The 24,549-nt window shown below is 35.4% G+C and overlaps 1 protein-coding gene across 1 annotated transcript; it reads left to right on the top strand.

Moving 5' to 3' along the window:
* Window positions 1-68: 68 nt before the first annotated feature.
* Window positions 69-23,200, top strand: LOC121377349 (testis-expressed protein 45-like). Its single transcript, XM_041505308.1, has 8 exons — window positions 69-202; window positions 2,612-3,154; window positions 5,846-5,952; window positions 11,004-11,235; window positions 13,938-14,056; window positions 14,438-14,636; window positions 20,152-20,240; window positions 21,344-23,200. Exons 2-8 carry the CDS (start codon window positions 2,620-2,622, stop codon window positions 21,509-21,511), a joined length of 1,449 nt encoding a protein of 482 aa, XP_041361242.1. The 5' UTR covers window positions 69-202; window positions 2,612-2,619; the 3' UTR covers window positions 21,512-23,200.
* Window positions 23,201-24,549: the final 1,349 nt, after the last annotated feature.

Genomic DNA, 24,549 nt, shown 5'->3' on the forward strand with positions numbered 1-24,549 from the left:
GGTGAAAGAGTTCTCTTAACTTCCGGTTCAAGTCGTCACGGTTACCATCAACAATGGATAGGAAAGTTAAGAATGCTATTGACTTATTGACTTATTGACATTTTATGTGCTATCTCTCAAAGGATATATAAAATAAATATTGTCACAGGATTTAAAGGATATGTTCATGCTCGGTTGAGATATATTGCTATACGACTGACAGGTTTGTATAGACTTTGCTTTGTTTGCATTGTTTGATTTCTCTGTATCAATACTGTTGAATACATCCGTAACATCGTCAACGGTAAAGTGACAACTTGCATTAATAAATCATCATTAACCATCAGCAAAGCGTTGCTGCATTTTAATGATAAGATGTACTTTTTTCCGATGCATTTGAAAACAACAAAAAACTGTATGTGTGTTTTATTAATTAATTAATTAATTAATTTATTTATTTTAAAAATATATATCTAAAATAATAATAATTAAAAAAATATCGTATCAAAACCAGACTGGAAACACGCATATTGTTCAGGCCTAAAGTCTTCAGAGAAAACCTGCTACATTTTACCATTAGCAGCAAGGGCTCTTTTATATATACGTTCCCACAAACAGGACAGCACATACCATAGCTTTTGATATATCCTGGCTGGAACCAGAAATAAGTTTGTTTTGTTTAACAACACTACTAAAGCATATTGATTTATTAATCATCGGCTACTGGATGTCAAACAGTTCATAATTTTGATTCATAGTCTTCAAAGGAAACTAGCTGCATTTTTCCATTAGCAGCAAGAAACCTTTCCCACAGACAGGACAGCACTTACTACAGCCTTTGTTATACAGGTAGTGGTGCACTGGCTAGGAAAAGAAGTATCCTAATGAGGTCATTGGTCCGATGGGTTATAAATTGGTTCTCCAATTGACACTGCTTTTTCAACCATTCCATCAAAGGTTATGGTATGTACAGTTCTGTCTATGAAAAATGCAGTTAAAAGATCCCTTGCTGCTTTTCAGTTGGAATACATGTAGCTTATGTAATAATAGTGAAAAAGCTAAATTTATTAAAACTGAATTTGTATTCATATTTCGGAGTCGGAAACATGCTTAAATTACTAAGCATTTAAGTAGTAAACTGAAATTATTAATCTTTTTAAAATATTGACATTATCAACATATTATTATTTTCTATTCAAATATACTGTAGCTATTTGTATACATCACAGTTTGTGATCTGCTGGCAGTTCTGTTTTCAAATGTCATTTTTTGTTCCCATGACAAGAAATACATTGATTCAAAACAATATAATGATAATGTAAATTAGAATCATTTCGATTTAGGCCAGTATTTTTTTATTATTCGGTTTACGAACCCGCCTACGTAAATTTTGCTCAAATAAAAAATTAAAAAAGTCATATTTTCCACTTTTGTTTTCTTCTTTTTTTCCGCCGACTTCCACAAATAGCTCTAAAGAAAAAAAAGAGTTACCATTCTAGTCTATTGTGGCGCATTTTGTAAGGTAACAGTGAGAAAAAAAATCACCCCTACTGATACACCTCAAACAGGGTTTTTTTGTGTGTTTTTTTCCTTCCTCCTACCTTTGTGCACAAAAGTTCTTGTTCGTAAACCTAAAAATAAAAAAATACTGGCCTTTTAATAATATACTGGTTCATACACATTGGAAGAAAATGTCTTATTTAACAACACACTCAACACGTTTTGTTAATGGTTATATGGCATCAGACATATGGTTAAGGACCACACAGATATTGAGAGAGGAGACCCAATGTCGCCACTTCATGGGCTACTCTTTTCGATTAGCAGCAAGGAATCTTTTATATGCACCATCCCACAGACAAGGTAGTACATACCACAGCCTTTATATACCAGTCGTGGGCTGGAACGATAACTAGCCCAATGGGCCCATCAAAAGACATCGATCCCAGACTGACCGTGCATCCAGTGAGCACTTTACTACTGGGCTACGGCCCATGCCATACACATTGGTCTCAGTATTTTTTTCTTTCTCACCATAAGTGGCAGGACATAACTCAGTGGTACAGCGCTCACTTGATGCGCGATCGATCTCGGACCAATTCCCATCGGTGGGCCAAGTGGGTTATTTTTCGTTCCAGCCAGTGCTCCACAACTGGTGTAAGAAAGGCCATGGTGGGATGGTGCATATAAAAGATCCCTGGCTGCTAATCAAAAAGAGTAGCCCATGAAATGGTGACAGCAGGTCTCCTCTCTCAATATCTGTGGTCCTCGGCCATATGTCCAACGCAATATAACGTAAATAAAATGTGTTGAGTGTGTCATTAAATAAAACATTTTCTTCTTTCCTTCCTTCTCACCATAACTCAAAATGTTTATTCAGACTGAGTCTCCAAAAATGCAAACATATAAAATCAAAAAGTCTATTTTGCCAGAGTCTTCAGTACCCATGGACAGCAAAATTAATAATAAATTCATGTTTGTTCAACGAGTTTTCATCTTTGTTCATAACGAGTTTATTGTTCTTAATGAACTTTGCAGTAATCCTAAATCCACTAAACTCAGGGATATTTGACTAAAGAACATGGCATTTCCTATTTACCAACTTTGAATGATTGTAATTTAAATTTTTCAGACATCAAAATGCCTTCTCATGACACTGTAGGCTTCTCCACTTCACGCCCCAAATCGCTGACACTTTCACAGGACCACTGCATGACAAAACCACCAATGTACAGCATCTTTAAACAGGATTACCCAGCATACTCACACTATGGTCGGGAGGATCCAGCCGTACCTCCAAAACTGGCAGAAGTCATGCACAAAGACGACAGACATTTTAACAACAGAGCATCGGAAACTGTCTCCTCATATGAATACAGATTCCTGGAGAAGCCAGTGTTGATGGATGTCCACACGAGACTGAGTGCAACAAATTTCAAGATGGATTCCGACACCAGTAAATTTAAATTATTCGACACGACGCATAACAGTTATTTCAGACCCATGATGGACAAGAATTTTAAGCGTCCCCAGCCGACCCAGAACATATCAGAGTCACATATTCCTAATGGAGACCAGGAGAAAGAACAGATACCATTGTCTGATTATCGAGAGAAGTTTCAGGGGCACGACACTCGAATCTTTAAAATTGTGAAGGCTCCATCGATGCATGAAGGTAAACAATGATTGTTAAGATGATATCAAATGAACAGAGACTATAATTTCGCACAAGCGTGCTAGACAGGTTTTTATGCTACATCTTAGGTCTCACTACACACATATAGATGTCATCTGCCATTGAAATCCATGTTAAATTGTCCAACTTCAAATGAAGATTGCCAATAGGGTTCTTGTTGGCACTAACAACATACACCACTGCGAACATACATTATATGAACATTTATTTTCAGTCCAAAATTGAGAACATTTCCATCTCAGGTTTTTGCTATGTGACAGTATCTGGTCTGAACAGGTGATTCAGGAACCCATTCACACCAAATGGCTCTTCCGCTATACACCCATGTCCCAAAAGGTCAATGCACATAATTACAAAATAACATGGGCTAAATCCAGCCAGGAGGCTTACATTTGAAAAGACCAATTGCTTTAAGTTTCCCCAAATACTAACTGAATATGTGAACCACAATATATGTCACAATTAGGAACTATAGAGGACCGTGATGAATAAACTCTCACCCAGAAGTGAACTGTGTAGTGAGACCTTAAACCAAATGACCACTTCAAGAACCAGTCAAAAATAGTTTGCAAAAAAATTAACAAAAAGTGGCTGGCTGAACTTAAACCAGCCCCAAGTTCAGCCAGCTAACGTTTCTTTCGCTAACTGTTCACAAACTATTTGATGGTTTGCCCATATAGGCATTTGGTTTACTGTGAAGCACATGTATGGGTGCTTTTCTACCTGGTCTGGCTGAACTCACTCCTTGTCAAATTTCATTTTATTTCCTAATATATATTTTTTCGTACATGTATGTACCATATTATTGGGATATCAAATCAAGTTTGTGCTTAATTACAAATAATAGGATGAATATTATGAATATATACAGACACAGATATTCTAAAATAATAACAACAAAAAACCTTAATATGTAGTACTAGTTGTTAATTTGTATTAGTCGAAAATATCTTACAATGCAGAAAACTCAGGATAGTCTCTTAACAGACTTTCACTTTAAAAAAATCTCATCCCTCAAATCTTAAGGAATAAAAAATAGCACTTGTAGAAGTATATAGTTAGCTCCCTTGTGTACCTGGGTGCGCAAAGAGTTCGCTTGGGTGTGGTTTGTATGCGTGAGAACATTATCAAAAATGCACACAAAATCATGCAGTTTGGACACATTATGATGAAAGTAAGACAAATATTAAAGGGATACTCCCGAGTTTGCTGCAATGTTTAAGATGTTATCGACTAACAGAGACTTTTTAACAACTGTAATTACATATCAAATATATTTTTCTGCATAAAATATTAGTGGCTGTATATTAAATGTGTTTCTGATCGTTCTAATATATGTACCAGGTTACATTTCATTTTATTTCCTAAAAACTATTTTTTCATACGTATGAAATTATTTGAAGACAAAATCCAGTTTGGGCTCCCTACAAATATTATGACGACCAGAAACACATTGAATATATAGACACTGATATTCTAAACAAGAAAATATATTAAATATGTAAGTTTAATCCTAGGAATATTTTATTAGTCTGAAACATCTTACAATGCAGCAAACTCGGGAATGTCCCTTTAATCTAAAAGTATTTAAAATAAGTTCTCTTAATAATTATGACCCTTTTTGTAATTTCTTTGAGACTAAAAATACCTGTATCTTTCTTTATTTTGAAATCATAGGTGGGCATTTAGGATGCTATGGGCTGGTATGCATAAATCTCAGCTGAAGATTCACAAATAACTGTGCTCTGCTACTACTACTCAATATAATCAGTGATTAGATCATTAGTGGGGAAATAGGTTCATGCGGACAAAACGTTTAATGGTTAGCACCCTACAGAGGCTGCTGGCACACAGTTGTTCTCATGCATCACAAAAACAAAAGTTCATATTAAATGTTCTTATGCATGTAAAAAATATATAGAAAGGACAACTGAACAAAATTGGAATAATTATTGACAATATATTCTTAGGAAACACCTTGCACTTTCTGTCATTCTCAGTTTTAAAGTTTTAATAATGATCAGTTCCTAATCAAATGAAATTAATTAACAAGTGTCAAATACTGTAAATGACAGAAATGTTAGCGAGCATAAAATGTTAGTGAATTTAGCGAGGTCTTGCAAGACGCTAATATTTCATGATACTAAATTTAAAGAGACACACAACGGACTGTTCCGAAAACCTTTTGTGTGATTGTTTTGTCTGTGATTAACTGAACTCACAATAATAGTTACATACTATTCACTAAACCAAAAGAATAGCAAACAACAATAATTAGCATTACTGTTATTTTCTACTAAATTCAAGATGTCCGTAAGCTGCATAACATCAAGATTCGTCAAAAAGATTATTTCAGCTGATCCTACAATTTAAGCTTATTCAGTTTTTAGTTTCTGATATGATGACCTCGCTGAAGTTTTACCTTAACCATATGTCTGAGGCCATATAACCATAAATAAAATGTGTTGAGTGCGTCGTTAAATAAAACATTTCCTTTCTTCCTTTATGTCACTAATATGTCACTTATTTGAATTTCGCTAAATTTTAAGATTGCTAATATTTTATGATTTACAATATTGCATCCCACATATATACATGTAGTTATATCCACAAGTTTATCTGTATATAACTACATGATTTTATATTTGTATAGTATTGTTTTATTTAAAGGTGGTCCACCAACTATCAAGGGAGATGATCGACATGTTCATTTCCACACAAGTCAGAGAGAAGAATTTCCTGGCAAATGGCAACCAAGGGTTCCTTCACTACCAGCAGTAAGTATATACAGCTGTTAATCGTGTAACGGGGTAGTAGTTATATGTCCAGGGGGAGCAGATTGATTCACTTCACCTCCAGATGCAGGGGTCTTGTTACATGTCATAAGCAATGGCGGGTCAGCCATCTCTTAAGACTAATTTCCAATATGCCCACCATCCATTGGCAGCAATAGTAATATCCGCCATCCATTTATTTAGGCTGCCATCCAAAATCACAAGTCATGCCATCATCTTGAACTACCAGAGTAATCAGGTTCATCGTCGTTTACAAGACATTTTCGAAGTACTTGTACCCTGCAAATCTTAGGTACCATCCCTTCCTATAAGTGGAACCAGCTCTACTGATTCCCTCCATCCCTTTCCTGAATACTGGAGAGACCACTGAGATGTGAATATAGTAAATAAGTATAACTATACATAACAAAGAGAGGTTCAGGATCTGAAGGGCTTTAATGATAGGGTTAAAGAAATATAAGTCAATTAGAACACTGGGGTTTCAATAGAGGATAATTTATCCCCAGGATTTATAAATCACTATACAAGATACGGTAGTTATAGCCCACAGGTATAACCCTAATATTTAGCAAAATAGAAAACAGTTATATAAATACATGTTCAACAAAGTGTAGGCTATATAATCAAATAAATAGCATTAGTAACGAAGCTTCATCAAACCAAATACACATAAGGATAATCATTAATATCAACACTCTTCCACAATATCATTAAACCACGGCTTCAAGAAAAAGTAACACGAATAAGATATTTGTAATCATCCTCAACCCATATAAATGTGGCTGGCACTAATGCAACAAGTTAATAATACAAAATAGATTATTTCTAAACACTTGATAAGACTGTCACTCTATTATTAGAGAAGCATTAATTTTGATGTTAATAATATTTTTTTTGCTATGCTAATTATGTAGAGTTGTGTAGGTTTCTACTCAAGTATTCATGTAGGTCCTTCACATAAAAACAAAGTGTGAAAGCCATTCCCACATAAATACAAACACATTAACAAAAGGTTATTTAACTTAAGTCATTTAATACCAAGCTGAGACCAATGTTTACATTCAAGCTGGGGATTTCATAGACATCAGTATCAAACTGGTCATCTGCTAAAAGAATGATCAGTTACCAGAATTCCAAGTGCCTTGTTCTCTTTGAGCAAAAAGCTGTTGGTGCTAATTAGGACACACACCATAATCCCCTACTGAGAGAGAGATTCCAAATGCCAACTGTTCCTTTCCAATAATCCTTTACATGTGTGATCATTTGGTAGCATCATAGGTCTAATTAACGAGCTACTCTCGATTCACTAATGTCAAAACCTATATTAGCTCCAGAACTTTCTTTTCGACCGACCATTCAAAATTGCGCCCAAATTCCTCAATCAAACTTGTGCCCACCTTTTCTCTTTTGGCATAATTCTTGCTCCATTTAAAATTCCATAGCACCATTACCACACACACACACACACACACACACACACACACACACACACACACCTTTCCTGTCCTGGACGGAGGAGCCAGCCGAGGCCGACTCTTGTGCCCAAGACAGGCGTACACTACAACAGCTTGCTCTGAATGTGCACGTAAAGCCCTATGACCTGACCTGACCTGACCTGATCATTTGGTGATAAAATATATTTTGCTTACTAACTCTTTCCTTCGGTTTCAGTACTAAAAATATCGCTTTAACATATTTTATCCCAACATAAAACATTTATAATAATCAAACCATTAAAGGGACATTCCTGAGTTTGCTGCAATTTTTAAGATGATAACGACAAACAGAGACTTTTTAACGATTGTAATTACATACCCAAATATATTTCTGCGTAAAATATTAGTGGCTGTATATTAAACATGTTTCTGATCATTCTAATATTTGTACTACCTGTAGGTTAAATTTCATTTTATTTTTTAAAATATTTTTTTTCATACATACAAAATTATTTGAAGACAAAATCCAGTTCAGGCTTCTTAGAAACATTAAGAGGACCAGAAACACATTGAATATACAGACACTGATATTCTAAACAAGAAAATATATTTAATATCTAAGTTTAATCGTAGGAATATTTTATTAGTCAGAAACATCTTACAATGGAGCAAACTCAGGAACGTCCCTTTAACCTTGTTAATGAATACATATGTATGCAATATCCTTATATTAATTATTTAAGTAAGTACAGAGATGATCCTTTTACTAAAAAAAAAGGGCACCTCTATTTAAAGGCATACTATATATATGTGTGTCCACTAAATGCATTGGACATTTGTTTATGAAAAAGACCGATCACTTATGTACCATATAAGTACAAACTAAGAAAATTATAATATACATTTCTACAAAAGTATATGAATGAACAAACTAATATTTAATGATGCTAGTATCACTTACCCCACACGACCAAATATGATCAAAAACAAGCAATTATCAGTTGCATTTTACAGAGAAATAAAGGAAAGCAATATGGCATTATTTAGATCTTTTTAAGATTCCCTCTCACCAAGAGTTAATATAAATTGCTATTTTAATATTAATCTTAAGCAGCGGTTTATCTTGAGATAACATATTTAGTAAAGTCGTGACAACATATTTAATGTCAAATAAAAGCTCCCAAACTATTTAGTATAACAAAATGATGATAATTATAATACATCATGATATGGAACCTTATGATATCTTTGTTCTTCCTTTGTTAAATATTACGGCAACTAACAGGAAATAAAATGATCACTTAATAATCGTTAATAACACTTTGGGGAGACAAACCAATTTTATGAAATAATATAACTATGCATTTCATTATATAAAAATAATTAATACATGTAGCATGATTCATAAATAGCAAATATACTTCATTGTAACTAAATGTAAAAATGCTTACCTTAAGATGGCTAGAATAAATAGGTGTTGAATGCTCAGTGACCAGAATGGAATGCCTTGTGTGAGATTCACACCAAGAACAAACAACTTTGGCCCTTTTCCACATATGGTCATGTCACATGACTATGAAAGCCGTCCCCTCAGGCACCAGCCTTCCAAATATAATAATGTAAGGTTTACAACCCTTAGAGTGGTTGGTTGTGTTCTTTTTATAGAAAGGGAGGAAATATATATGCAGTACAAGGTTCGAGATTAAAAATTTTGGGCAGCATCCCAGTTGGATACTAACATTTCAAAATCTGGTATCCCACCTGAGAATTTAGTATCCCACTTAAATGAAATTCATAAATAACATCGTAACAAACTTGGACGACACTGTTCTCATTCCCAGTCTATTGCAACGCCGCTGTTGCTCCAGTGTAGCAGTATACTGGGTATAAGTTGGGGGAGATCTTGTTATGGCATAGCATTAGACTACGAGCTCAAAAATACTGTTACTTACATGTAACTTCACCAGTAAATGACGACTTTCATTGTTTAGCGAAAAATAATAACGCAGGATCAGTGTTCGAGATTAAAATTTTTTGGGCAGTATCCCAGTTGGATACTAACATTTAAAAATCTGGTATCCCACCTGAGAATTTAGTATTATATGGTATCACGGTGGGATACTGGGTTCTTGAAGTCTGGTATTCAAATTAAAGTCTGGTATCCCCAGGATATCGGGATACCTTTAATCTCAAACACTGAGGATTAAAAAACCCATCAACATTATATGGTATCCCCGTGGGATACTGGGTTCTTGAAGTCTGGTATCCAAAATTAAATTCTGATATTCCCGGGATATCGGGATACTGTTAATCTCGAACACTGCAGTAGTAAGGGCCCCTATGGACAACCTAGGGAGACATGCCAGCACCACACAGGTCTAATTAACGAGCTACTCTCAGCCTACTAATTCTAAACCTACATGTAGCTCCCTCCCTTTACATTTAGACTGACCGTTCCAAAGTGCTCCTAAAATCCTTCATCAAAATGCACACCCATTCTCTTTGGCTTAATCCTATGGGACGTTCCAAAATTCCATATCACCAAACCATCCTCTGCCTGTTACCAGCCACAGTTGGACTGCTGGTGCTCCCTTGCACCTGTCAGTGCAGACGGTCCCCCATCCTACCCACCATCAACTTTTCTGTCCTGGACGGAGGAGCCAGCCGAGGCTGGCACCTGTGTCCAGGACAGGCATGTGCTACAACAGCTTGCTCTGAATGTGCATGTTAAACAATCATTCCATTCCATTCCATTCCATTATGCAGTAGATGAAACAACCATAGTGCATTTCCACCACCATATGAAGCAGGCAAATCCTGACCTTCAAGATATAAGAAATTATACGCTATACATTATTTCTAATTCATGAATTCTGCTTGGATCTGGAGAATTCAGTAACTGAGCTACTCATGTACCCCTTCTTCCATCCATCGTTTTCTCTCTTTGTTTGTCTGTCTCTCTTTCTCTCTGCTACTCCCTTTCCCTCCCATCCCTCCCTCCTCCCCTGTCTCTCCCTCCCTCCCTCCCCCTCTCTCTCTCTCACTCTCTCTCTCTGTGTGTCTCTAACTGTCTGTCTGTCTCTCACTCTCAGTGTCTCTTGTTGCTTGTCTCTCTATCTGTTTCTGTCTGTCTGTCTGTCTGTCTGTCTGTCTCTCTCTCTCTCTCTCTCTCTCTCTCTCTCTCTCTCTCTCTCTCTCTCTCTCTCTCTCTCTCTCTCTCTCTCTCTCTCTCTCTCTCTCTCTCTCTCTCTCTCTCTCTCACTGTATCGACCTGTCTGTCTTGTTGCTTGTCTCTCTATTCCTGTTTCTCTCTGTCTGTGTGTCTCTCACTCACTCACTCTATCTGTCTCTGTCTCTCGCTTGTCTCTCTCTCTCTGTCTCTGACTCTCCCCCTCTCTCTCTCTCTCTCTCTCTCTCTCTCTCTCTCTCTCTCTCTCTCTCTCTCTCTCTCTCTCTCTCTCTCTCTCTCTCTCTCTCTCTCTCCCTCTCTCTCTCTCTCTATCTCTCAACCTATCTCAACCTATCTCAACCAAGTGTTTAAATAATCAAATAGCTCGACTGAGGTGTAGTTAAACTAACATTCCTTTCCTTTGAAAGCCAACAGGAACTAATGTACCTAAAGGAGACCCTGACAAAGAATGCCTAATGGACACCACGATGAGGACCTCGTTTGTCTACCAGCAAGATGCAATTCACTTCAAACCCTACAACCGGTCCGAAGTCAGTGGAGAGTTGCTGAAGACGAACGTAAAACACTTTGATGGGAACGGAACATGGAACGACTACAAGAGTATATCAGCAGAAGCCTTCAAACCCAAAACAGTAATAGGTGAGTTCTCGACTCTACATACCAAACAAAGAGATGTTTAATTTAGCGACGCACTCAACACATTTTATTTTATGGTTATATGGCGTCAGACATATGGTTAAGGACCACACAGATATTGAGAGAGGAAACCCACTTCATGGGCTACTCTTTTCGATTAGCAGCAAGGGATCTTTTATATGCACCATCCCACAGACAGGGTTGTACATACCATGGCCTTTGATATACCAGTCGTGGTGCACTGGCTGGAATGAGAAAAAGCCCAATGGGCCCACCGACAGGGATCGATCCCAGACCGACCACGCATCGAGCGAGTGCTTTACCACTGGGCTACGCCCCGCCCTCTATTCTACATACGATGCAGTAAAACATTGTTACATCGACCTATATTACAAACCACACTGATACCATTCGACAAATGTTTTTCAGAAATAATTGTACATTATGAAAATCTCAAGTGTTTTAATGGAATTCACATTCTGATACTAACAGACCAAATTCAGAACACAAAGGGTTTCTGCCAGAGGGTAAAACAGGTATGGTGCTATACCCAATTTTTTTAGCAGAATTGTTTTTTTTAAGTTAACCTTTTGACAAAATTTATTACTCTTACCATTAATGTATGATTTTCTTAACCCTAAACTTAACCCATTTTTTGTTCTGGGGGAGGCTCCCCATACCCCTTGTTGACTGTGGTTGCATTCAGTTCTATAGTGCCATCAGTGTTCGAAATAAGCACTTGTCCTGGCAAGTGAAAATCTGCTCGGACAAACAAAATGTACCTCAATGGTTGTTCAGTGGACAACTGAAAATACTCAATGAAGTTTCATTTTGAGCAATGAAAAATATTGTCCTTGTACAAGCTATTTATTTGAACAAGTGAAAATATTGGTAGATAAGTAGATTTCTAGATATATTTGTCCAGTGGACTAGCGAAAACTTCTGCTTATTTCTGAACACACCTACATGTACATGTAGCTATACAAGTGGCAGCTGAAATTACGTCTTTCTAAGGATAAAACAAAACTAAAGAATGGTCAAAGGATTAGAGAAGTTGATGTTCTGCTGTGTCTGAGTGTCAGATAACTTCTGGGTTATAGGAGTCTACTGAGCTTATGTGTTTTAGCAATTAAGAAAGAACTGTTTTATTTAACGACGCACTCAACACATTGTATTTACGGTTATATGGCATCAGACATATGGTTTAGGACCACACAGATATTAAGAGAGGAAACCTGCTTTCGCCACTTCATGGGCTATTCTTTTCGATTAGCAGCAAGGGATCTTTTATATGCACCATCCCACAGACAGGGTAGTACATACCACAGCCTTTGATATACCAGTCGTGGTGCACTGGCTGGAACGAGAAATAGCCCAGTGGGCCCACCAATGGGGATCGATCCCACACCGACTGCGCATTGAGTGAGTGCTGTACCACTGCGCTACATCCAGCCCCATTTTAGCAATTAATGATGAGTCATCCAATTCACAACATTTGGGAGACAAAGCCATACAACCATCAGTGACAGTTTTTTAACAAAGTGAATAACAGTAAATTAGGGGCAGGACAAGACCCAGTGGTAAAGCGCCCGCTTGATGCACGGTCGGTTTGGGATCGATTCCCATCGGTGGGACCATTGGGCTATTTCTTATTTCAGTCAGTGCACCACAACTGGTATATCAAAGAACGTGGTATGTGCTATCCTGTCTGTGAGATGGTGCATATAAAAGATCCTTTGCTACTAATGGGAAAATGTAGCAGGTTTCCTCTCTAAGACTATGTCTAAATTACCAAATGTTTGACATCCAATAGCCGATGATTAATAAATCATTGTGCTCTAGTGGTGTCATTAAACAAAACAAACTTTAACTTTAACACTGAAAATTAATTTCTTGATTGATTAATATTAATATTAATATTGAGTGTGTGATGTTGCATTTATTGTCGTGACTGATATTAAATTTTTAAACATGCTACTTTTCAAACATCTTGGTGGGTTTTTTACAATCTAGCTGTCCTTGGGTTAAATAAATCACTAAAAACAAATAAACAAACAAACTATTTTTGATATATTGTTTGATATTATGTTATTTGTTTTGGTAATACAGGCTGTGCATATTTCACATGATTAAGACAGAGGGGATAACTTGTGACAAAATTGTCACAGTGGCAAACATAATATAATGACAGTAAAAGATAATTTGTATGTCACCAATATAATATGATTACCCCTCTGATAATAACAACCCTCCAACAGGTCATTGGAATTTTGTTAGAGCGCTGTCATCTGCATATTAGGAGCTGTTCATTAATTATATAACACAACTTTTGGCATTTGTTATACACACCACACCCAGCTGCCCTCACCCCATGTAACATTTTGTAATGCTAATAGCACCCCCCAAATAGCAGGTCTGCAGAAATGAGGGGGTGGTGGGTGGGCAGTTACTTGAAAATCACAAAATTAACCTTGTTCCTGTTATGCACATAGACAAAAATAACATGTAAGACAATTAAAAGTTATCACCGAAAACATTGCTACTGGGGGGGGGGGGGGGGTCTCTAGATGCTAGGAAATAACATCTGAGGCCATCCAACAGTAAAATTGTCTTAGGGGACACTTTAGAAATCATTCCTAGCTATGAGCCTAGCTGTGTAGACCTTTTTTCCCCTATATTAATGTGACTATTTTTTTTCTTTTCAGTGAAACGTTATGAGCCAAAGACGAGACGAAACCACAGCGATCTGCCGGAGGGTGACCGTGATCCTAACAGAGACTGTGAACGAATGAGCACCACAACAAACAATCTTTTTATAGGCACTGTACGTCACAGCCATAGTCATCTGACATCTTTGCTTATTTACTCATTAAGTTTGATTGCTGGGATACCGTATACATAATGTCACTGAACCTATAAGTAGAATGTGTACGCTGGCCCCTTAACCCCCCCCCCCCCCCCCCCCCCCCCCCCCCCAGCGTACGGTTTGTACACTCGTGAAAATGTTGAAAATTATGGACGGCCCCTTATTATTGTGTGAACTTTGACTGCTGGAATTATTGTAAAAAAAAAAAAAAAAAAAAAAAAAAAAAATCCCCAAACTACATGCACAAGAAATCTTTTTTTCTTCTTTTTTTTAATGTTTAGTTATTTTATAATTCTTAGGCCAAGATTCAGACATTATAAATGTTTTTTTCTTTTTCAGCATCCACGAGGCCTGCACAACACCATCATTTCCGGGGCCAACATCAGAACAAAGAGTAATGTGTTGTTTGGAGCGCCGACCATGCAGGGGACCTACTACAACCCAACAACAGGCAGCACATACCAGCCCAAGTCTGTCCCTTACCTGTACAACAGAACCAAGTTCCGCAAAGCCAACGCTATACCAGTCAAATACTATAGTAAGTCGTAATATATGTTATGCACAAAATGTCATTAGATTTACCAGATCATTCATTCAAATATAATAACTGAAGAATGCCAAAACTGCTAAGGTAGAGTCCGTCCCATCATTCTATAAACATGTTTTTTGTAAATAGTTTCAGTTTGGTATGACATAAGAAGAAAAGTAAAAGCATTGTGGAAATCACAAAAATAAAAACTATTTCTGTGTGCAATTTACAAATCATTCTGCTCAAAAATAAATAACTTCCATAGCATGAAAAAAGGCATTCTCTGTGGGACGGACTATAAGCATTTGTTTGGGGGGGGGGGGGGGGGGGGGGGCTTTCCACTTCAGAATTCCAAGTTTGTTAGTGAATTTAGTTACTTCAGAAAAAAAATTCATCTTTCTTATACAATTTACAAATTTCCATAATCTTAATATTTTACATAACAATCATCAAATGTCCAATTTGCATTACATTATTTTACAGTTAAATTATATTTCGGTAAATTGTACTAAAAATATCAAATAGGTTTAATTTATATCCACCTCATCTTTATTCCACTCAGGGGAGGATGTGGAATTTTATGAGAGGAGTACTTTGGTGGTGGGGGTTACTGGGATATGAGTGAGTCGTTGAACGGGAAGCCTAGCTGGAACTGTTTGTCCCCAAAGTAACAGATTGAGACAGTAGTAGAGACTGAAGGAACAAAGAAATGTTTTATTTAATGATGGTCTCAGGACATTTTTACCATTATATGGCATCGTACACATGGTTAAGAACCACACAGACAATAAAAAAGGACCACCTCTGCTGCCATTCCAGGTGCTGCTTTTTATGTCAGTTGACACCAATTAAGAGATATTTTATATGCACCATCCAACAGACAGGATAGTACATATCGTGGTCTTTGATACACCAGCTGTGGAGCATTGGAGAAATTGTCCAATGGGCCCATTGACAGGGATCAATTCTACATCCCACCCATCATATATACACATTGGGAGATAATGATGGCTGCCAGTCATGAATGCTGGCTTGAGCTCCAGTAAAATATGGAGATTCACCAGTCACCCATGGTTCCTGCTTTACAAAACTTGTTCTGTGGAAATTGTTATATTTGGATATTTGATTCTGTGTTAATTTGTCAAGAGTTATTCTAGAATAGAACTTACAGTGAGTATTTTATCGCTATATGTTGTTTTCACAACAAAACTGTCATGGCCGACTTGTGTGGCAAACTTTACAGAGCCAAATTCTGATATATGTACCGGGTAATGACAATTATTCAGGTGATGACAGTTATTCAGGTGATGACAATTATACAGGTGATGACAATTATTCAGGTGATGACAGTTATTCAGGTGATGACAATTATTCAGGTGATGACAATTATTCAGGTAATGACAATTATTCAGGTCATGACAGTTATTCAGGTGATGACAGTTATTCAGGTAATGACAATTATTCGGGTGATGACAGTTATTCGGGTGATGACAGTTATTCGGGTGATGACAGTTATTCAGGTGATGACAGTTATACAGGTGATGACAGTTATTCAGGTGATGACAGTTATTCAGGTGATGACAGTTATTCAGGTGATGACACTTATTCAGGTGATGACAGTTATTCAGGTGATGACAGTTATACAGGTGATGACAGTTATTCAGGTGATGACAGTTATTCAGGTGATGACACTTATTCAGGTGATGACAGTTATTCAGGTGATGACAGTTATTCAGGTGATGACAGTTATTCAGGTGATGACACTTATTCAGGTGATGACAGTTATTCAGGTGATGACAGTTATACAGGTGATGACAGTTATTCAGGTGATGACAGTTATTCAGGTGATGACAATTCCATTGACCAAATTTCATCTACATCCTCTTCCTTTAAAGGGACATTCCCGAGTTTGCTGCATTGTGAGATGTTTCCGACTAATAAAATATTTCTACGATTAAACTTACATATTAAATATATTTTCTTGTTCAGAATATCAGTGTCTGTATATTCAAAGTGTTTCTGGTCGTCTTAATATTTATAAGAAACCCAAACTGGATTTTGTCTTCAAATAATTTCTTACTTACAAAAAAATATATTTTAGGAAATAAAATGAAATTTAACCTAGTACAAATATTAGAACAATCAGAAACATATTTACTATACAGCCACTAATATTTTATGCATAAAAATATATTTGATATGTAATTACAATAGTTAAAATGTCTCTGTTAGTCGATAACATCTTAAAAATTGCAGCAAACTCAGGAATGTCCCTTTAATGGTTTTACACAGGCTGACATTGATGAGACATCTACCAATATTGATTTTACCAGTAGAATCATAACTGATAACCTACCTGCTTGTGAATTTCAAAACGATTCTCTGTACAATGATTTCTGGCCAAATGGTGATGTAACAATAAAGCATAACAGTGGGTGTATTACTGTGCACTTTCATAACCCAGGTATTCTACAAAATGTTTGTGATATCTTTGATAAAATTCAGTTAACCTCTACCCCACAAAAAGAGCAGACAGGAGCAATAACAGATGTGGGAACTGAAACAGAAGCCTGTCTTATGCAACAGAACTGCCATGGATCTTGTGTAAATAAGACCAGCATCAGTGATGTAGAGGTACCACATGGCCAAGACCTAGCAACTCAACAAACAATGCCTAAAACAATAATTATGTCTCAGCAGGCTAATTACATGATCTCAGAAGAGGAACTTATAAAAACAAAGGAGGAATTATACTTTCTGAAACAAAAACACTCAAACCAAGTTAAGATACTATGTGACACTATTCTTCACCTTGAAGAAGAAAATTCTAGTTTAAAACAAGAGATAAAAGCCAGTGCAATATAAATGCTCAAAAAGAGCAACAAAATAAAACTGAAATTAAGAAATTAAATTTCAACAACAAAGAATTCATCGAGTCATGCAATGAAACAAAATAAAAAATGTGCAGATGAACTCAAAGAGGCCAAATCAAAATTACAGAAAGAATCTGAAGAATCATTATTGCTAAATGCAAAGGTGAAAGCTCTGAAAAACAAAAAGTTAAAACTTACTGCAGAAAAAGATGAAATGGTAAAAGCTATTCTAAAGAAAAATGAGCTGACAACTGATTTGGAAACAAAATTTGATGACATTAAAACATGCTTTGTCAAATTTATTAGCACAACAGAAATTCATCAGGCATTAACTTCCACAAAAATGGACAATCTCAAAACACATTTCACCAGCTTGTGCTGTGCAAACAAAACAAATGAATTAGAAGCAAAAATGGATGAATTAAATGAAGTCATGTTTAAATGAACTAACCTATAAATTTGATAACTGTACCAGTACATCTGAACATATTTCCACCAATATTAACACAGTGACAAAAATAAACATTGAAAATCAAAATATCAACAATGTCCAGGAAATAAATGAAAGCATCGACCATGAATCTGACAAAAAAAACGTATTCATCGGCAGCAGCACTGTGAGACATTTAAGTGCAAGAATGATGTCAAGTCAAAATGTTAATGTCAGGGTGAAAACCCTACCGGGTGTCAAAATTACTGGTGGACACAAGCATTTGAAAACTGATATACAAGGCAAATATGACAGTATTGTTTTACACGTTGGTATCAATAATATTTTAGCATTCAGCAAAGACAGTATCACTGAACAATTTGAAAATCTACTAACAAGATCTCAAACTTTAGTCAAACCGAATGGTCAAGTGTTTTTGTCAGCAATACTGCCACGTCCTACAAATGTGTCAGTAACAAACAACATCGAAGAGATCAATGAATCACTGAAACATCTTGCTGACACCATGCATGTTGAGATTATTGACAGCTATGAACAGTTTGTTACTCAACATGGAGATGTAAGAAAAAACCTTGCTGTTTGACCATATTCATCCAAACAGAGAAGGAATTACAGTGAAACCCCTCTAAAACGGATACCCTCTGGACCAAGTAAAATGTCCGGTTTAAGAGGTATCCAGTTTAGAAAGGTTAATTTCTGTACTGAGTTTTAAAAAAGGACCTTGAAAAATGTCCAGTTTTGGGGGAATTCCGGTTTATGGAGTGTCCGCTTTTGAGAGGTTTCACTGTATAATTTTTTCAAACACAATTCTGAGAAGTGTACATGATGTTCTGGGATTACCACTACATAAGAAACATGCTAATTTTCAACAGGAGAGGACATATGGGAGGAGAAAGTTGGTGAAACCACTCATCAGTCGACCACAAATGGTACCATTGACACCACCCGTCAATCAACCGCAACCGGCACCAATGTTTATTTCTCACATGCCACTGTATCAAGGACAGACATTCTCACCAGTGCATCCTTATCACTTCCCTCCTCACACCGGACTGTACGGCCCATGACCCAACCAACCGTGGTTTCCCAAGTGGCTACCACGTACCTCCACTAGGATGGGTCAAATAGATATTCTAGCTGTGTTGGATAGCTTGTGTGGACATTCTGACAGAAATGTGCAAAACTGTTCATGTACGAAACATGTTATTAAACAAAATAGGGCTAACCCTATCACAATAAAAAATAGTTTAAATAGTGTCCAAACAGTCAATGAAAATAAAGAATTTTATCATATAATATCTTACATTTTCAGTGCAATCAAAGTATGTGATATTTTTCAGATCACATACTTTAAGAATTTGATAACTTTGCAAATTAGATGTAAATTAGTTGAGGTCTCGGCACTAGGTTTATTGACATTTAAGCAAACGTACTTGGGTGACACTCCATGACACTCCATGATTGACCTACATGTATGCATTCATAATCAAATAAAAACATTTCAATGGCAATTTGACACTGAAAGCTGTCCAGCGTTCAGAAAACAAAAAACGTTAGGCATAACTTTATTTTGATGTAAGGACATCCAAAATGATGTCATTCGAGTTTGACGTCATTTCCATTCAAAAATACACTGCGCCACATATTCCTACGTCATTTGAATATCTAGTAATGGCGGACTGGAATTAAAGTTGCATGTACAGTTTACAAAAACATGTTGTATTAAGCTTGAGCTTATATGATAAAGAGATTATTACCCGTGTGTATTTCGGTATCGTCAATATCATATATTAGGAATAACAATAATGTATTATGCTCGCCAGAGGCTAGCATAATACAGTTTTTATTCCTAATATATGATATTGACGATACCGAGAAACACTCTGGTAATAACCTCTATTTATTATTATCATTATCATTATCATTATCATTATCATTATTATTAGTATTGTATTATTCCAATATTATACTATTGTAGAGAGTTATAAAAGAATTAAATTCTTGTAACCTTTATATCATCGCCAACTCTTAAGAGAATAAAATATTAAAAGCAGTTCTGTAAGGTAAATATATATACTATACTAAGTTTGAAAGAGGAATGTGTGGCTTTAAATTTAACATTAATTAATAATCATGTCTTTCAAATCACCCAGCAGAATTAGTTTAATAAGGTTTAACTCTTTGTCTTTATATTTATTAGCTGATTTGGTGACTCAACCCACTGCTTGGAGTGATTACCAGAATCCAAGACAAGATAAAACTAATCCAAATGATGCTGCCCTGGAGAATGTAAGTATGATACCTTTATCAAGTATATATGGTTCAAAATATCAGACACTGATCGTGGACTAGGGTCAAGGGGAAGGATGTAGCCCAGTGGTAAAGCACTCGCTTGATGTGCGGTCGGTCTGGGATCGATCCCCGTCGGTGGGCCCATTGGGCTATTTCTCGTTTCAGCCAGTGCACCACGACTGGTATATCAAAGGCTGTGGTATATGCTATCCTGTCTGTGGGACTGTGCATATAAAAGATCCCTTGCTACTAATGGAAAAATTGTTGCGGGTTTCCTCTCTATGACTGTGTCAAAATGACCATGTTTGACATCCAATAGCCAGTGATTAATAAATCAATGTGCTCTAGTGGTGTCATTAAACAAAACAAAGTTCTCTCTTTTTTTTGGACTAAGGTCAATAACAGACACTTTCTATACCGTCATTTTGGCTTCATAGACAATAAATATAATTTATCCAATGGCAAATTGATTTTTTAAAATGCTATATTTAACATATGTATACATGTAGTACTTTTTTTTATCTTTTTAAATCTAACCTTATTATTTTGTCTAGTTATGAAACATAAAAACATACTAACATGTAAATGGCATTATCTGCTCAATATGGAAGTCACAACTATTTTAACATAAGTAAAGGAAAGACTTGTTTTTTTGTTGGTGTTTTTTTTGGGGTGGGGGGGTGGGGGTGGGTGGGTAAGAGGTTCTTTATTAAATTTGGTTAAGTATAGTAATAATACACGATTGACCATACTTAGATTTTAGAGGATTATGCACCACAATAATATTTCAACGTCACAGACTCTTGTTTCTCTTGTATCCAAATGTGTTACAGGTTTGTAAATTAACCAAACTAAGTGTCCATTTTCACGTTGAAACTAGGGTCTAGGTGAAAAATATGCCTTGGTGTTTAAAAACTAGGGTCTGTTCCTTTAACAGAAACATAGGAAAGTAGACTCTCTCCCCCCCCCCCTTTTTAGGGGGGGAGGGGGTTTATATTAAATGTGATAAAGTATAGTAATAATACACGAGTGACCATATTTAGATTTTAGAGGATTATGCATCTTTAATAAAACCACAATAATTATTATTCTCTTTACAGCTGAAAAAGTCACACATTTTCCCGCCACCTGAGAAAGACATGTTTTTCAAGACGACGTACCGTGACCTGTACACTCCAAAAGAGGCAGAACAGTACTCGTACGACAGTGGACGTCTACAATACAGCTCCGTTCCCTTAGGAACTCTCAGAAAGTCAGCTCAGATTTAGTTTCACATTTACATAGACTGAAACACTGATGTTATAGGTACAGACTCGAAAACTGATGCTACATTATTTCTCTATATGTCGATTCAAATTTATTTTTTAATCTAGGTCTATAGAGACTCGAACACTGATGCTAGGTAATTTCTTTGAAGGTTGATTCAAATTTAATTTTCCATCTAGGTCTAAAACAAAATGGAAAAATTATGCTAGGAAATTTTTTCTGAAATATTTCGGTTAGTAAATTACCATTTACAAAGATTGGAAAACTGTTTTTTTCTTGACAGATTGATGACTGTTACATTTTTTTATTACATACAGTTTTCTTGCCTTCCAAGATGTTTAAAGCAGTTTTTTCATGATAGTTTGATAACCGTGACACTTTACTGACTACAGACCTTAGTTTTCACATCTACACAGATTGGAAAACTGATAGTAAGACATTTCTCAGAATATTTACCAATTCTAAGAAAATTAGGGTTATAAAAGCAACATAGTAGGCCTACAAATAGGTTTTTTTTCAGTTTTATTCTTGACAGTTTGATTACCTTAGACTTTTCCCCCATCTACACATTTCTAAAAATTTATGCATGACATTGGGGTACTAAGCAACATAGTACAAATGTGTTTTCTATTTTGCTAACGACATTTTGGTGACCATTAAGTTTACCGACTACATAGGTTTTCACATCAAATCTTTTCATGACAATTTGATGACCATGACACATTATTGACTAGCCTACAGATCATAGTTTTCACATCTACACAGATTGGAAAACTGATGCAAGGAAATCAAGGTACTAAGCTAAATAATACAAATTGTTCTTTGTTTGTCCTGACAATTTGATGATCATCACCCTCTTACTGACTAAACCTTTTTACCTATAATTGGCACCAAACTCTGTATTTGTAGACTTTCCCAATATCTTGAATCTGGACTTTAAAATACCATAAGAACCCAATGAAGGCTTTGTTCTGTGTTCCTCCGTATACTAATAACTACTAGGTACAATTGTTTGGCACAGATACTGATATATTATAATTATACTAAAAAGAAAGTTTATTGAATTTTAATCTTACCAATTTTAAACGTGTGTACCATTGAGAAACACATGTAATGTATGAAAATTTAAAAACTGTTTTTTTCTGATGTGAGTGTTCTTTTTGTTTTAAAATATTTTTCAAATGGAAACCTGTGAGACATTTTTTTAAACATTTAAATTTATTCTTTGATGGATCCTTATGCTATATATAGTTGTCTGTGTTTCTAGTCCATTAACAGAATATATGTGTGTTTTGCATTTCTGTGTGGAAGCCAGTGGCTTGTTTGCATTTTTATATCTATATACAAATTGTATTTGACGTGTACGTGTATTGTGATCTTATTCACTTTTTATACATGGTACAGGGGTATTGCATGATTTTTATGTCAAATCAACATTTTCACATGTTTGGTTGAGTTCTGCATTTATAAAACAAGCAAATTAACTAAAAATTAAATAACTATTATTTTGAATGTTAAATGAGCTCATTACTGTATCATGTTTATATGTACACTAAATAATTGTGCGGCAGACATTAATTCAATTAAATTTTGTTTATTTAATGACACAACTAGAGCACATTGATTTATTAATCATCGGCTACTGGATGTCAAACATTTGGTAATTCTGATGTATAGTCTTAGAGAAGAAACTTGCTAAATTTTTTCCATTAATAGCAAAGAATCTTTATTTGCACCATCCCGCAGACAGAATAGCACCTACCACAGCCTTTAATATATCAGTCACAATGCATTGGCTGGAATAGGAAATAGCCCAATGAGTCCATCGATGTGGATCGATCCTAGACCGACGACACATCGGACAAACACTTTATCCACCCTTTAATTCAGTTATGCTAAATCTGAGACCAGCATTATCATAACAAAATACTTATTACATTTAAAAACAACAATATAATATTATAATGAATTATTTTACTTTTTCTGGCTATAGGTCTGCAGTTAATTTTTTAGTCAATGTATTCAGTTGCACTTTTACTATTATTTATAAAATATGTGTTATACGTAGCCAATACAAAATTATTGTTTTTGTAATATGCAGTAAGAATTTTTGTTTTGCAACATTTTGTGTGCAGGCTGTGTTTTTTTATCCTATATAAAATTGTTTAATTATATACATTATAAAATTTAATGCATTTTATTATGTTGTAATCATCAGAGGAAATCAAATGAACATTTGCTCAATAAAATATACTAAAACATGTTTTTTATTTCTATACAGGTCATATGTTTTGCTGTGTTTTTATCCATTTATTTTTGGTTTGCATTTTAAACAAACAGTATTAATTTTATTGTACATTTACGTATTATAATGTTAGTGCATGCATTACAACATGTATGTAGACATAATCAGTTTTTTAAATATTTTGTGTTTGCTTTTGACATGAACATGACTAATTGTATTATATGGTATTAAAATGTTACATGTAAAAATATGAAGACATAATCATATTTTGAAATAATTAGTGTTTACGTTGGACACAATCTTTCTTTTTTTTAATTTCAAAATATTAAATTGTGAGTACTAGTATTACAATATGTACAGATACATGTATACATGTAATATGAAGAAATCCGGAAAATGTTACTGGGTGTAGAGATACCAAGAGCTTTTCACCAAAGAAATGTTCCTATTTGACATACATGTAACTAGAATGTTATTATACAGTAATAGAGTATTAAAATGTCATATTATATATTATGCATATAGCAGTATACAGAAACATATTCTTATTTTGAAATCTTTGGTTCAGTATTTTTGCAGTTGTTGGCTGTTTGGGGACATTTTGGGTTGTTTGTTTTTTGTTAATCCTTTAATTTTAAATGATCAGATTTAATTTTTTTACAATTTTAATACAATATATACTTGTTCAAATTTATATATAATCCTGTTTTTAAGAAGTGTTCAAAACTGACAAAATCAGTATTAACTTTATCATTCAAGTATAATGGCCATACTAATTTTATATAGCCTACACAT

Source organism: Gigantopelta aegis, chromosome 2 (assembly GCF_016097555.1).
Source record: "Gigantopelta aegis isolate Gae_Host chromosome 2, Gae_host_genome, whole genome shotgun sequence".
Lineage (NCBI taxonomy): Eukaryota > Metazoa > Mollusca > Gastropoda > Neomphalida > Peltospiridae > Gigantopelta > Gigantopelta aegis.

Bases quoted from the DNA above. Each gene is read 5' to 3' on its own strand.
- LOC121377349 (XM_041505308.1), top strand. From the start codon at position 2,620: ATGCCTTCTCATGACACTGTAGGCTTCTCCACTTCACGCCCCAAATCG. The intron at 3,155-5,845 runs GTAAACAATGAT...TTTTATTTAAAG, and splicing joins GGCTCCATCGATGCATGAAG to GTGGTCCACCAACTATCAAG. The intron at 14,637-20,151 runs GTAAGTCGTAAT...TATATTTATTAG, and splicing joins TATACCAGTCAAATACTATA to CTGATTTGGTGACTCAACCC.